The 16,108-nt window shown below is 37.3% G+C and overlaps 1 protein-coding gene across 7 annotated transcripts in view; it reads right to left on the bottom strand.

Moving 5' to 3' along the window:
* RRAGB (Ras related GTP binding B) overlaps positions 1–14,541 on the bottom strand; it is a 35,765-nt gene extending 21,224 nt beyond the window's left edge. For 3 of the 7 annotated variants that reach the window (XM_045995963.1, XM_045995964.1, XM_045995970.1), the window contains exons 1-6: positions 13,873–14,490; positions 12,980–13,013; positions 10,535–10,634; positions 6,186–6,269; positions 4,203–4,269; positions 1,789–2,011 (exon numbers count right to left, since the gene is read on the bottom strand). In XM_045995963.1, coding sequence (XP_045851919.1) covers positions 1,789–2,011; positions 4,203–4,269; positions 6,186–6,269; positions 10,535–10,634; positions 12,980–13,013; positions 13,873–13,964 — 600 coding nt within the window. In that variant the 5' untranslated portion in view covers positions 13,965–14,490. Of the gene's footprint in view, positions 1–1,788; positions 2,012–4,202; positions 4,270–6,185; positions 6,270–10,534; positions 10,635–12,979; positions 13,014–13,872 lie in introns of all 7 variants that reach the window. The other 4 variants (XM_045995969.1, XM_045995967.1, XM_045995966.1 and 1 more) reach the window with 4 other exon arrangements.
* Between the last annotated feature and the right edge of the window lie 1,567 nt (positions 14,542–16,108).

The following is a 16,108-nucleotide window of genomic DNA, read 5'->3' as shown; positions in this document are numbered from 1 at the left end:
TGAGAAAAGTGGGCAACAACATGCAAAAGAATTAAACTGGACCACTTTCTTACACGATACACAAAAATGAACTCAAAATGGATTAAAGACCTAAATGTGAGACCTGAAACCATAAAATTCCTAGAGGAAAACACATGCAGTAGTTTATTTGACATTTGCCATAGAAATATTTTTCTAGGTTTCTGGAAAAAGAAACAAAAGTCAAATCAAACTACTGATTTTAAATTTTTATCTAAATTTTATTTAAAAATAAAAAGCTTTTACATAGTACAGGAAACCATCAACAAAACAAAAAGGCAACCTACCACATGGGAGAAAATATTTGCAAATGATATATCTAATGAGGGGTTAAAATCCAAAATATATAAAGAACTTGAACAATTCAAGCCCTCCAAAAAACAAATAACCCAATTTAAGGAATGAGTAGAGGATCTGAATAGACATTTTTCCAAAGAAGACATACAGATGGCCAAAACACATAAAAAGATGTTCAACATTACTAATCGTAAGGGAAGTGAAAATTAAAACCAGAACACAGTATCACTTTACACCTCTCAGAATGGGTAAGCTAAATAAGGCTAAAAAAACCAAGACATAACAAGTGTTGATGAGGATGTGGAGAAAAAGGGACCCTCATGCACCACTGCTTAAATGCAAATTGGTGCAGGCACTGTGGAAATCAGTATGGAAGTTCCTCAAAAATTAAAAACAGAATAACCATAGGATCCAGTAATTCCACTACTGGATATTTACTCAAAGAAAAGGAAAATATGGATGCAAAACAATATATGGGTCCTATATTGCAGCATTATTTACAATAGCCAAGATATGGAAGCAATGCAAGTGTGCCTCCATAGATGAAGAGATAAAAAAGATATGTTTATATATGTATGTTATATACATATATTTTATATGTATAAGTTCTATACATATGTAATATAATGTGGTATACAACCATAAAATGAATGAAATCTTGCTATTTTCAAGAACATGGATCAACCTAGAGAGTATAATGCTAGGTGAAATAAGTTAGTCAGATAAAGCTATATACCATATGACTTCACTCATTTGTGGAACTGAAGAAAGAAAAAAAAACTACAAACAAGAGAAAGAAAGAGAGACAAACAAGAAAACAGATGCTTAAATACAGAGAACAAACTCCTGGTTGACAGAGGGGAGTGGGGGGGAAATAGATGAAACAGATAAAAGGGATTTAGAGAACACTTATCTTTTTTTATAAAGATTTTATTTCTTTATTTGATAGAGAGAGAGATCACAAGTAGGCAGAGAGGCAGGTAGAGACAGAGGGGAAGCAGGCTCCCTGCTGAGCAGAGAGCCCCATGTGGGGCTCGATCACAGGACCCTGAGATCATGACCTGGGCTGAAGGCAGAGGCTTAACCCACTGAGCCACCCAGGCGCCCCAAGAGAACACTTATTTTGATGAGCAGTGAGAAATGTATAGAATTAGAGAATCATTATATTGTACATCTAAAATATAACACTATATGTTAATTTTACTTGAATAAAAAAATATATAAAGACTGCTTAATGATAGCATATTGACAAGTTCCTTACCTAAATCTGAAAATTATTTGCCAAGTGGATATTATATTCCCTTTACCATAGAAAATTTGCCTATGAATGTTTTTAAAAACCTGACAGAACTTTGAGCACTAATGCTGAAATTTATTCTTCCTGAAAACAATCATATTATTTACCTATTTCTCTATAAAAGAAGTTTAGACAGCATGTCAACCATTTCATGCAGCATCCTTTATGCTTCTTACCAGGTCCCGTTGATCCTCCTGTACCAGATCCATTTTGTGTACCAAGCAAAAAATTTTCGCATCTGGAGAATTCTGCAGAATGGCTTCTAAGCATGATTGGTAATAGTGCATGTCTTTTTCCAATTCACGGCTTTCCACATCAAACACATATATCAGAACCTCCACGTTTCGGAAGATGTTATCTCGTTGGCTAGTAAAATAATTTTCCATGAAGGTATCCTGTCTAATAGGAACAAAAATTTGGTAATAACCAAGTCCTCAGTTTAGTCACTCCTACTTACAATTTATTTTTTGTTGGCTTAATCAATGTGAAAGATAATCTTAAGGCTTCAAATTAATAGGCAAGTAAGAGTAAATTGGTACAGTTTCAACTTCTTAGTTGAGCCACACCTTGCACCACCCTTTGCCCCACCCTTTGCCCCCTCCTTGTGTTCCAAATACACTATGATCTTCCCTCAGTTCCACTGGGCTGTGATGTATCCACCAAGAGGCATTTACACATGCTATTTACTCTGTTTTACATTCTATTCCCCTATTTCTACATCTAATTAACTCCTACTTATCCCTTTAGATTTCAGTTCAATCCATATTTCCTCACAGAAACCATTCCTGACCTCCCTGTCTTGAGCAAATTCAGTCACCTTAGGCCCTAATAAAATTACATTGTTTTATTTTTAGCAGTTAACTACAAGTGTGGTATTACATGTGTTTGTGTATGTTTTTAATTAATGGAATTCACTTCCCTAGAGTGTAAGTTCCATGAAGGCAAGGACCATGTCTGTTACACTCCAGCACTGTTTCCCAGCTTTAAGCAAAGAGCCTTCCATAGGGGAGGTGCTCAGTGTACATTTCTTGAATGAATAACTAAGTAGTCAAATACTCTAAATTCTATGAAAATAACTCCAAGATAGCTTTTTAGCAGTTTTGTTCTTTGATCCTTAGGCTGTGTTCTGCTTCCCAGTTCTCAATTACAAAGCGAAAAAAACAGTAGTTTTGTTTAAATTTAAGAAACAAAACAAATGAGCAAAGGGAAAAAAGAGAGAGATACAGAGAGACAAATCAAGAAAGAGACCCTTAACTATTGGGAACAAACTAATGGAGGAAGGGATGGGTAATACAGGTAATGGGGATTAAGGAGTGCACTTGTCATGATGAGCACTGGATATAATATAACACTGTATTAACTATACTGGAATTAAAATAAAATAAAATAAATAAATAAAACAGTAGAGTTTGGTCATGGGGGGGAAAAAAACCATGTACTTAGCTTTCAGTCTTGTACTTTTGCTATTAATTAGCTGTGTGACCTTGGGGGATTCTTAGTATCACTGTACCTCAGCTGCCTTATCTGCAAAATTAATGATAACATCTTGGGGCCTAACAGCAAGGAACTTAGACTAATCTCTTGAAAGAAATTACAGAATTAGAAGAATGATAAAGATGAAGGATTTGTATGGAAAGAGCTCTAGAGCACTAAGTGATCCATCTGCTAGCAATAATGGGAATCATTTTCTTATAGGATACTTGGCTATTTCATTATTCTTTCAACAAATAACTCATTGGGCACCTATCCATGTTTGGTTCTATGCTAGGAGCTGGTAAACACTGAGCCAACAATAATGTCTATTTATTTTGTAAGGAACTTTACTATGCATTTATATCTCATTTTACTTAATCATCAAAACACCCCTATGATTTAGTACCATCATTATCCTTATTATACAGATGAAGAAACTGGCTCAGAAAGTTTAAATGATCTACCCAAAGTAACACAGTTAACAGAGCTGTGTTACAAACCCCAGTCTAACTCCAGACCCTAGGCTCCTAACAAATGTGCACTATACACTGCTGCTGAAACATGGAGATGCAAATGTCCATAGTGTAAGGAGCATTACCTCCATATAAGCACAGTGAATATGCATTTACGATGGAATATTCTGGAAGTACTTCAGCCATGAAAGGAAAAACTATTTCCTACTTCTCCAACAGTTGGTAACTCAGTTGGAGAATATGTGCTTAGGGCTGATCTACAGTGCTTAGACTGCCTGGAGATTGAAATAATAAAGAATGAAAAGGTATTATGGCATGATGGCTAAGAGCTCAGCACTGGTATTATGCCACCTGAGATAAAGACCCAATTTCTTCTCCTGCAAGAGAGGGGGATAATCTATCCCATACTACAGATCCCTAGACACAGCCTATGTTAGTGCTGATTAAATATGTCACACAGAGAGGGCATTTCCACAATTACATAAAAGTCAGAGATCTTTATTTAATCAAGTGCCAATTATTAAACAATTTCTATCAAATGTATCTATTACAAATGATAGTTACTGTAATGTATTTTCCATGCTGATTATACTAGGTGTCATGATTACTGCCACTGGTTCCACAAACAAGCAAACAGTACTCACCCACCACAGTCCCACAGGTTCAATACCAGGTTTCCCAGAAATCGAACATGAGAATGTTCTACATCAACTGGAAGACAAACATGACAAAGCTAGTAATTGCAGCACATGAGGTAAAATTCAAAATAAGCAAAGAACTAACCCATGGAATTTAGAAAGACCAAAGTGGAGTGAAATGCTCAAAGCTTCAACAAGAAGGTGATTTTCAGCTTGGTAATATGGTTAGGTGGCAAGGTGGGCACCTAAACTATTCTGAGCTACAGAACTGGCTCTCAATGTAAGTAGTTTTACTTTTTAGTAGTTTAGTGCTTAGAGCAGAAACAATCTCTAATTATAATATTAATGTTAAAATTTCAAGATGTAAGACAGAGACATATACCATTTAATAACTCTTCAGTGACCCACCAACACCCTCCACATAACAAATTTAAAAAACGACAACAAATACCAAATTCAAAACAAGCATAAAACATAACCCAATTTGCTCCCTCTATTGGTTTCCCTATTTCAGTTAATGGCCCTATCATTGTCCCATTTTTGGGAAGATGGTCATTGTTGACTCCTCTGTCAACATTCATTGCTATTTCTTCGTAAGTCCTCAATTCCACTCCTTATTTTACAACCTGCCACTAACAATAAGGAAGGCCCTTAATTTCTCAAGCCTACACAACTACAATTGCTCCCTAATTACCACCCAGCAGGAAACCTTACCCACTTACAGGCTATTGTCAGATTCATCTTCTTAACACTACTTTGAACATGTCACTCCCCATTCAAAAAACTTGCAATGGTTCCTCCGTGCCTACAGAGGGGCATTGAAGGTCCTTCAAATTTGGCTTCTAACCTACCTTTATATTCCCCATTGAGTCACATTAATAAAGACTTTTGTTCTAGTCCAATTTGGTTTATTTATAGTCCTCCCCTATCCCACTACCTCCCCAACCCCCAACATACCTTACATCAGGGGTCGCAAACTTGCTAATATGGGCCAGGCCAGTAAATGTACAAAAGCAAAGATGATCATGTATAGAGAGTGAATATCCACCCAAGAGGGTGATAGAGTGGGTGGCAATTACACAGCTCTAGCTCATCTGTCAGGCAGGAATATGGGATCAAGATGATCATATCTTTACACTTTTCAATATTAGAGAGAAACCAGATTTTTATGGAAACTTTTACCTATTAATAACTAATTCCAATTTTTCTAAGACATTGTAGAAGCCAAACAAAACGTATCTATTGGCCTTATCCAGCTTACAGACTGCCTGTTTGCGACCTCTGCCTTATACTTCCCTCCCTACTCTATACTTTGCCTACTCTGTTCACCTGCCTAGAAAGTTCTCCCCACCTTTCTTTCAAAGTTATATTCATCTATTAAGACCCAGCTTAAATTCACCTTCTCTAAAGGCCCTTCCTGGCCACCCCCACTTACTGTCATCACTCCCTCTGAATTCATTCAAACATTTATTAAGCATCTACTCTCTGCCAGGCACCAAAAATCACAAGGAAAAATAATGAAAGTTCTTATCTTAAAAATTTCTTAAAGTCTAGCGATCATAATTTTTACAATTTTTGTGACAATCAATCACACAGTGATGTTGCTTCACTGACCATCTTGAATCTATTGATTATATTGACTGCTATCTAACTTTTGTGCAATTTTATCTTCTCATAACCCAGACCATAAGCAGCAAAGCATTAGAACATGGGTACTAAAAAAAAAAAAACATGGGCATTGGAGTCAAACAATTCTTCGTTCAAATACCAGCTGTACCTCTCTGTGTGACCTTGGGCAAGTCACTTAACCTCTGGGTATTAGTTTCCTTTTCTATTACAAAAGGTGGGAGGGATGTTATTGACCTCACAGGAATGTTGTAAGGATTAAAGAAGTTATCATATATAAAGTGCCTGGCACGTAGTAGGTGCTCAAACTACTTCCATTCTCCCCCTTACTTCCCCATCCTTGGAAAAGGAATCATATCTTACATGTCTTTGTATTTCCAACAGAGTCTACGAGAGAGTAGGTGCTCAAACTGCTATTAATTTGAAGACTATGTAAACGGTCTAGTACTAAAAAAAAAAAATGGAAAAAAGTGCTACTGAGAAAGGGAAAGACAATAACAAAAGAAGTGACAGGATTCAGTGACTGTTTAGATATGAAGCACATGGGACAGAAATCTGGTTTCTACTCCCATATCACAGAAATTGTTCTCATCAAGTGACCAACGGCCCCATTACCAAATCCACTGGACTTTTTAGTCCTTGTCTTACTTTCTGTAGCATGACACTGTTGACTACTCTCTTCTCAAAAAACTCTCTTCTCTTGGCTGCTGATATCATACCTATAACCTTTCTGGTGTATCTTCCTATTCTTCTTTCTGTCATTTAAATGTTGGAGCACTTCAGGATTTCGCCTTTGGTTACCTACTTCCCCCAGGCAAGCTAATCTATTCATATTGTTTTAAATTAAGTGTTTATCTCTAATACAGATGTCTCTCTCCCTTTTTGAAACATATATTGGACATTTTCACTTGAATAATGCATAAGTATCCCAAACTCAGTGTATCGAAATATAACTCATCTCCCCATTTTTTCCTACAAAATCTATTCTTCTTTCAGTCTTCTCCATCTCAGTGAATTTAACCAGTTGCCTAAGCCAAAACCTTAATTTCATCCTTGAGTCCAGTCTTTCATCCACTATTCCACCCAAACCTTTCAACAAGTCCTACTGACTCTATCTCTTAAGTATATCCCAAATGTATTTGCTTCTCATTGTGTCTACTGCCACTACCCTAACCCAAGTTAAGGCCCCATCATATCTTACCTGTTCTACTAAAATAGTTTCCTAATCTGTCAACCTTTTTCTACCCTTGTCTCCTTCCAATCTATCCTCCATGTTAGATATAAGTCTCTTCAAAATGCAGATTTTACCCCATTATTCTTTAAAAAGAAAAAAAAGTCTCTGTGTATATGATTGTATATACCCAGAAAAAAAATAGGGCCTAAAGGACAATCTCAAACTACTAATGGTGGTTGTCCCCAGGAAGCAGGCCTGAGAACAAGGGAAGAAGCAGACTTTCTATACTTTTGCAATGTCTGAATTTTTCACAAGTATTACTTTTGTAATTAAAGTTGAAAATTTAAAATAAAAAATCTGATCATGTTACTTTTCTATTTAAAAACTCTATGGGCTGCCCTTTACCCTCAGTTCAAACTACCTGACTTGGTTTATAAGGCAGTTTAAGATCCAATCCCCACATTCTACCTTCCTTTTTAGTCTTAAGTCTCCTAAGTGGCCCTCTGGCTCTCCTAGTCTTCCTGTCCTGCTGTCATAAGAGCAGCTGAAAAGAACCAGAACAGAGCATTAGGAAATCACATACATTTATGGGGCAGAAAGAAGAAAATATTTTTTAAAGGGGGAAGGGATGGTTAAAGATAAAGGAAGAAAACCAGGGTAATAAAGCATTAAATAAAAGCCAAGGGAACAGAGAATTCTGAGAAGGTAGGAAATCTTGGAACTGTCAACAGTGTTTGTGACTAAAATATTTTATAATCTTATTTTTATTGAGAAGCTCACTATTCCAACAAACACATTTTAACAGCCCACAAATAAATTAATTATATCACCATGCTGTACCCTTACCACAAATTTTAAAACACAGTAGGCTCTAAGTTTAACAAAATAAAATTGGATCTTTTTTCAGCAATGATACACTAGAAAAACACTAAAACATTAAAGGTGATATAATATTTTAGAAGTACTCTTTTGCTACTGTTAAAGAAAATCAACAACTTCATAAAAAGGAAGAGTAAGTAAAAATTGAGGCACTATATGTATTTTCAAATAGTCTGTAAGTTTAGCAATAGAACCTAGACCTTTTTTCAACAATGACAAATTAAGTAATGATACATTAAAGCATTAAGTCCAACATAATATTTTAAAGCATGCTTTTATTACCTTTAAGGAAATACAGTAATTGCTAACAAAGTATATCAAGAAAGGTCCCATTTGAGACAAAGCCTTGTCCCATTCACAGTGCCTGGCACAAATGATGGTCCAGAAAAGCATTTACTGAATAAATGGGATGCTAAAATGTATAGTGTACACATAATCTGTAATATTCTGTTCATAATTTTTAATGATGCTGCTAGATTACATCAAAACTATTTCAAGTAGCTTGAATAGTTCTGAAATTTGGGTTGTACGACTATTCACTAGACCAAGGGTAGTAAATCAACTCTGCTGATCAGCTAAAAATAAAAATGTTAATTGACTAGAAAACTGACCATTGCTTCAATAAAACGTACAGAACTTAAACCACACAATGAAAGAAATCCTCCAAGAATGGTGACTGTGGCACAGTGGAGAGAGCAGGAACACAGAGTGACATTCCAGCTCTAATGCTTACTAGGTAAGTAAGCTCAACTTCTAGATCATCTATCAAAATGAAGTTAATATAAAACCTAAAGTAAATTAAAAAGCATATAATAAACAGAAGCTTCCTCTAATTTACTGAAACCATATGATTATTAGGTAAATCTGGACTGGTCCTTTCTAGAAGGAAGTCTCTCAAGGCATGACAGGCCATAGGACCCTGTCCTGACCAAAATCTCTGATGAACGACTTAGATGAAAACTAGATGAGATGCTTATCAAATGTACAAAATGCACAAAGTTAGGAAGAATAACTAATATATCAGATGAGATAATAAGCACCTAAAAAGAAAACGGATCTAATAATCCCTTTTCTACAGATAAGGGAACTACGGCCCTGAGAAATAATGAGTTGTCCTGGACTTCATAGTTAACAAATACTGGATACAAGAACATAGGTGCTAAAACAAACAAAACTGAATAATTTAATCGAGTAAGAATTTATTCTTAGATTCAAAATATTAGTTGCACAAGAAGCAGAAGAATGGTATGTGTTTTAATAACAATGTATGTGAGAAGGAATTTTTTTTTTCAGTATAACTCAGTATAATGAAAGCCACTCCACAAAATAAGAGTAGGGGACTAGACTGTGTTAACAGCAGCGTGAGGCCCAAAATAAAAGATATAATAGTCCTTCTCTGCCCTGACCAGATCACATCTATATTCAAGTCTCAGCACTTTAAGAAAAATGTAGATATATTCAAACAAGTCTTTAAAAATGTTTCAAGATGATGTCATATGAGGAATAAATGGAAGAACTGGACATGTTTAACTTAAGGAAGATAAGATTTGGGAAGCAAGGATGGTTAGGATAGATTGAGACATCAATCATACTCAAGTATTTGTAGAGACTCAGTGGAACAGAAAGGATACCAGCTAAGAGAAATAAAGAGAAACAGATTCAGGGTTCTAAGAAATAGCTTTCTAACCATTAAGGCTGCTCCAATTATGAGAGTATATATAAACTCCAAGCACTCTATAAAGAAAAATAAGGTTTCCTTCTTTATATCATAGGGTCTGGAACACAAGTTGTTTTAAAAATGTTTGTTTTTTCTTGGAACCAGAGTGAGATACCTTAAAAGAAGTAGTGGGTGACTTGTCCCTAAAAGTGTTCAAGATGCTAAAAATTCAGATCAGGAATCTTGGAAAACCAGGTAGGGCAATGCTTTCATCACTGAGAGGCCAAGGACCACGGCAGAATCCAGAAATGCCTGGATGCTGCAAAACAAAATGGCATTACACTCAAGATAGAAGAGGTCTCCCAGAAGCATAGATCCACTGAACGGCAGCCATGGTAGCCCAGCTAGCCCATATTAAGAAACCAGACTTAACATTCAAATTATAAAGGGCAATGAAACATTTCTCAAGTCAGAGCTGGAACTCCAGTGAGAACATCTATGTATATCCAGGAAGAGAAGCAGCAGAGTACACATCAGGTTAACCTTCCCCTCACAGCCCTGCCCACTCCACTCAGAATGGACCTTTTAATGAAGATTAGGACTAATTACAGCTTTAAAAAAATCTTAGGAGATTTTGTTATTCTTGTTAATACCTATCAATTAATTTCCCTTTATATAAAAAATTAAAAACAACCTCCCACAAAAAAATAAATAAGCAAACAAAAGGGTCCCTATGTTTGTTTAATAAAGACCAGGATATAAAAGCAAGTTGGACAAGGGTATCCCACTTGGTAAGCAACCTAGAAAGAACCTCCCCAAACAGCAAGCAGTAATAACCAGAATTAGGTCATACCCCTTTGAGGAAGAACGAAAAAACAGGGAAATCATGCTCCAAAACAAATGTCTCAATTTCTGCATCCCTAAGTTACTGCAACCAACTGTGTTATGCAGATTATTAATCTTTAAGATCACCTGATTTTGGAATTAGATAAAACATCTTACTTGTTGCACCAAGGCGACGTGTGTCTCGGGCAATATAATTTGCAAAGATAATAGACCTCATGCTGGTCTTACCAGACCCACTTTTACCCATTAACAGCACCTAAGGACAAAGTAAGAAAAAAACAATAAACTTAGAAATCTAGAGCAAATCAAGTCTAAAAGGATCTATTTCTCTCTTGTACTTGATGTTTTACTGAAGTTGACAGTACCAACAACCTATTGCAGGTAGTTGTAACTAACTTAGTTCCTTCACCAATGGTAAATGCAGAGATGCCTAAAATTCCAGGAGTCAGGCACTTACCTATCATATGTCACACATCCTCTTAGCAATAAAGTAACATGAATTTATTATGGGAGCATTATACACTATCATTCATTCAGAACTATGTTAAAGAAATAACAACTTGAGGAAACTGAACCTTGATCTCTCATAATCTAATGCTTTATGCACTGAACTACCTGGCAGGGGATTTCATTATAACTGAAAGTTCTCTCCCCTGCTCAAGGTCAACCTTCCCACCTCTGTCCTTGATCTCATCTCTTCTACTTACTCTATGATCTTATTCATTAATTACTCTGAATCTTGTTTTTAAAGTGTCCCATGGCCTATATAAAAGACCCTCTTTGATCTGGCTTATCTATTCCTCTGCCCTTACCTCCTGGCCTAGAACATTTAGACTCCAGGAATAATGAACTGAACTAAACCCCTTATAGTCCCTATGACTGCTCCCAGAATTCCAGGGAGCCCAGTTCTATGTCTTCGTTTCATGCTGTACCCTCTGCCAGTTATTTCCCATTCCTTTTTCTTCCTTCATCTAAGCTCCACTCATCCATCTCTCAAGACTTGGTTCAGTGTCTCCCCAAGAAGCTTCCCTGACCTCAATGACCTAGGCTGGTATAGGTGTGTTTCACGTCTTTTCTCCCATCACACTCCTATTGCATTGCAAAGACTATACTGCACTGCAGTTATCTGGGCTGTGTGTTTGTTTGTTTGTTTGTGTTGTTTGTGGTTTTTTTTTTTTTTTTTTTTTGTCTGCGTCTCCCAAGACTGTGAGTTCTTGAATGGCAGGGAGAATCCCCTTTGTATCTCCAGTGCCTAATATATAACGGATGCTTAAAATATATTCATTGAAAGAATGAACAAGCTATCTAAACAAAGAAGACAGTAAGTTTTTAATGATGAGAACTGTCTAATGGGAAAGGTGACCTTATGAAGGTGAATAGCCTTTATGTCAATATCAGCACCTAACAAAGACAGAAAAACACCTATCAAAGATGCTATTGATTCTTACACAAGGAAGAAATTGTGTAAGGTGACTTTTCAGAGTTTTTTCAAACTTTAACATTTACGGACTATAGTTCCAATTACCTTGCTTTTCAAATTAAGGTGTTACAGGTTGTATCTTCACTCCCAAGAAATTTTTTAAAATTTTCTAATTACAAATATAGGGAATATTAATGAAAGTATACTTCACTCAGGGTCAGTTTAACCTAGCTATTTAGCCACATAACTTTATTTCACTAAGAAAATGTTACTAACAAGACAGTCTAAGGTAGGTACAATTTCTTTTTTGTTTTATTCTTAGTCATGTAGAAATTTCTGGTATTTTTAGCCATCCTTGTTGATAGCAACTTTAGATAACTTTGATAGGCTCATTAAGAACATTGCTTTAGGAAATTGAGTTATATAACTGAATTGTTAGATAAAGTAAGGGTAAATATGGCATATTTCTTGTGGTTTTTATTTATAAATCTTCAACTGCTTATGAAAGACTAACCATGCATTTACTCACTTAAACTTCATAATGACCCTATGAGATAGGTAATATTATTATCACCATCTTACAAACAAAGAAACTAAAAGTCCCAAAGGTTCAGAAATTTAGACAATTGTGTCCTTATTGATTCTGCCTAAACCCCAAAGTGGGGCAGAGCACAAGAGGATACTCAATTCCACCTGGAAAACTCATAAAAAGACCATTAAAAAACTCATAAAAAGACCAATACTTAAGTTGGGTCCACATAAATGTGCAGGAAGAGGCCTGTGTAGTGTTTGTGCATGGCTTGCACAAAATGAAAATTAATTTATAAATTTGGAGAAAAATAGCTTCTGTATGGCTATAATAGGGTGGTACAGGTATGGCAGATCAATTTAGTCAGGAATAGATTTTTAAAGGGCATTCTATATGATGAAATCATTTCGATTTTATTTCCTGAGTTTTGGGAAGTTACGAAACGGTCTTAAGTATGTGAATGACTCAATTAGATTTAAAGATTAGAAAAATTAAGTCTGATAGCAAAGAAGAGGACAAGAGTCAAAAAGTACAGATAGAAGATTCCTGCAATGGCCCAGGAAAGATGGTACATATACATCAAAAATTTATTTCCTGAATCATAACTTCTTACCTTTACTTTCATGCATTTGATCTACCTAATATGTCTTACCTTTTTCTTCATAGCTGTATTTGGTAGCACCCACCTGCAGATATAAACCAAAAGACAGTTTCCAGGATCCATTGCCTTAAAAATTGGAATTTTAAAAATACAAATAATGTGGAGGTGCAAAAGAACATGTTTAGCACAATGGCTGAGTACAGCTGTGTGTAGGAACTCAGTTAAAGAGGCCGCTGTCTTCCTAAATTATAAAACTGGGTTCAAACTCCCTACTCCTAATTACAATATTCTGGAGATGGGTCGTAAGAAGACTGGCTTAGTAATATAAATGAGCAATAAAATTCAAGATTCAATTTTTTTTATCATCTTAAAAATGCATCAAAGCAACATATACAAGTGCTTTAATAAATCAAACAATATTGTCTTATTTGAATGTCCTTTTTTTATTTTTAAGTCAGGTTATTTTCAAAATCTGGGTATGTTTAGCCTGCTGTCCTTCCAAGTTAGATTTCACTCATTACAAAGTATCTAAAATACAAATCTCAAATTCAGGTACAAAAAGGCACTGAAAGCACTTTTTAAGTCACTGATCTCTGCCCCAGAAATACCAACCTTCTCCCTAGTCTTCTTATCCTCAACACGATGTTAAATCTCCTTTAATGAAATTTCAAAGCAACCCAGAACTGCCTTCTCAATTATAACACGCCCCAACGTCTCCCCACCTCAAACCTCGCGATTGACATCAGGCCCATCCCAAGGGCTGTTTCTATCCAGTTAACAACCAACCAGTCCTCTTGCCAGTTTATCCTGTCACCAAAAGCGTGGTGCCAATCAACCTTACTGGTAAATCAATTTATCATAGGTGGGGTGTTCTAATTCACAGTATTTTCTTAGTTAAAACTCCACCACCACCTTCCAGGTTTGACATAATAAACTTCACCCACCCAAGCGATCCTTCCGGTTCCCCTATGGGAGGATCCATTCTTGTCCCCAGATTCTCTTTCTCCATCTTTCTCTCAGAGTCAGATTCTTCCATCGTGCAACAAGTCCTTTCCAGTTCTTTCTAGACCGCAGTACTCTTTCTCTCTCTCTCTTTTTTTCTTTTTCCTTGTTCACACCCTCAGTTGCCTATTTTTATTGCCTGTGGCCGCAAGGCCTGCTCTATTTTTGCCTCCGCCTTTGTCCACTGGGGGGGCTGTTTTCCCCACGGTTACCTTAACCACCTCAAACTTGGCCCCAAGGCACAGCCGACTAGACCACCTCAAAAGCTGAATGATGTGGTTGGTGGTGCAAAGGAAAAGACGGAGGATGAGTGGCGAAGTGGGGGTGGCGAGGGTTCGTGTCGAGTTTGGGCCTCAGGCCCCAAAGTCTCGAAACGCAAAGGTGACTTCAGCCGGGAAGAGGTGGGGACGGCGGAGGTGGTAAAAAGAGCAGACCCGTGCGGTAGGCACTAAGTGGCGAAAGCTTCCGCCAGCTTATTGTTACCAAGACTGGCCGCCCGAGAGCCTCCGCCGTTTAACAGCAGTTACGACCTAACCGCCCGCCCTTCAGGAGCCCAGGTACCTCACCGCAGGCAGAGACTGCAGGCCAGGATCACGTGGGCACCTGCCGTAAACCCGGAGCTAGTCACGTGACTGCTGCTACCCGAGGGGCGGGCCGACTGGGAAGAATACCACGGAGACTGCGCGGAGAAAGAGTGTCACCAGTCCCCGTGACGTGGCTCCGGTTGGGGAGCTTTCAGTTTATAGACTCTTCGCTTGTGGTCCCCGTGGACCTTTAAAAGGTCCAGCACACGAAATTAAAGGAGCCGTTTTCAATTTCAGTGCTTCAATGCTTGTGTGTGTGTGTGTGTGTGTGTGTGTGTGTGTATTCGTGTGTGTTCACTTATGGCCCCCGTGGTAGCGTGCGTGTGTATGTCTTCACTTATGGCCCCCGTAGTCCGACCCGTCTGACACAGAATTAAAGGAGCCGTTTTCAACTTCAGTGCTTCAACACTAGCCCATGTGTGTGTGTGTGTGTGTGTGTGTGTGTGTGTGTGTTGCTGTAGTTCTTGTTCTTGTTGTTTTTAACTATTTCACCGAACTTAACATTTTTTGGTGAGGAAGGCCAAGCATTGTTTTTGTCTTCCTATTTTTTACTACTAGCCCCTGTAACCGGGCTTGTAATGAAATGGGTTAATACACCCAAAGTGATTACAACTATGTATACCAAATACTAAGCACACAATGAAAGTTATTATTGCTGGAAAAAAAAAAGAAAGTTATTATTGCTGGGATGAGGGATTCACTGGAAATTTTAGGACACATACTCATCTCCCCCACTTGTTTAAAACTGGAAGAAAGGGAAATAAATTCTCATAGACCATAGTAACAAGTCAATAAATTCTACACTTGATAACTGAAGGGCTATTGATATGTATTTACATATTATATTTAGATATAGAGACCTCCAGATAAAAGGGCCAAAACAGTGCTCCTTCTGGAGAGGAAGAAGGGTATAAGAAGTAAGAGGACTGATGCTTTCATCTTAAGCCTCTTTGTACTGTATCTATCATCTATGTAGATAGATAGGTATATCACGTGTATACTTTACTCAATGAGAAAGGAAAGGAAGGAAAGAATGATGGGAGGGAGGGAGGAAGAAAAGTAGAAAGGGAAGGGAAACTAAATAGAACTAGGGTGCTCCCTGATTCCAGATTTCCCCGATTTCTGTTCTATATGACCCCTTCTCATCACAACTGCCATACCTCAAGAAAAATTTATTTTATTCTGATCACAGCTTCCTTAGCCCTATCACTCTCTAGTCTCCTCTCTCCTCCCCACCAACTCCACCCAAACAAGCCATTGGTCTAGTTTTTCTTATATGGTGAAAGATTCTGAGTCCCAAACCAGGAAGTAACTTTAGATTCCTTGCCTTCCATACCAGACAGTGATAAACATATTCTAAGTTAAAGCATTGAAAACAGACTTTATTCAATAACTACTGAGAGTAGTGGGGAAAGCTTAGTTCCATCCCAATATGTGCAGAGGTGATTAGGCTTTTTATGTTTCTTAAGATTTTATTACATATTTATTTATCAGGGAGAGAGAGAAAGTGTGTGTGTAGCTTGCAGGGGGAGGATCAGAGGGAGAGGGACAAGCAGACTCTGTGGTGAGCACAGAACTCCATACCAGACTCGAT

This window comes from Meles meles, chromosome X (genome assembly GCF_922984935.1).
Source record: "Meles meles chromosome X, mMelMel3.1 paternal haplotype, whole genome shotgun sequence".
In the NCBI taxonomy this organism is placed as follows: domain Eukaryota; kingdom Metazoa; phylum Chordata; class Mammalia; order Carnivora; family Mustelidae; genus Meles; species Meles meles.
The sequence above is the reverse complement of the archived record's forward strand: the minus strand, read 5'-3'. Positions and strand labels throughout refer to the sequence as shown.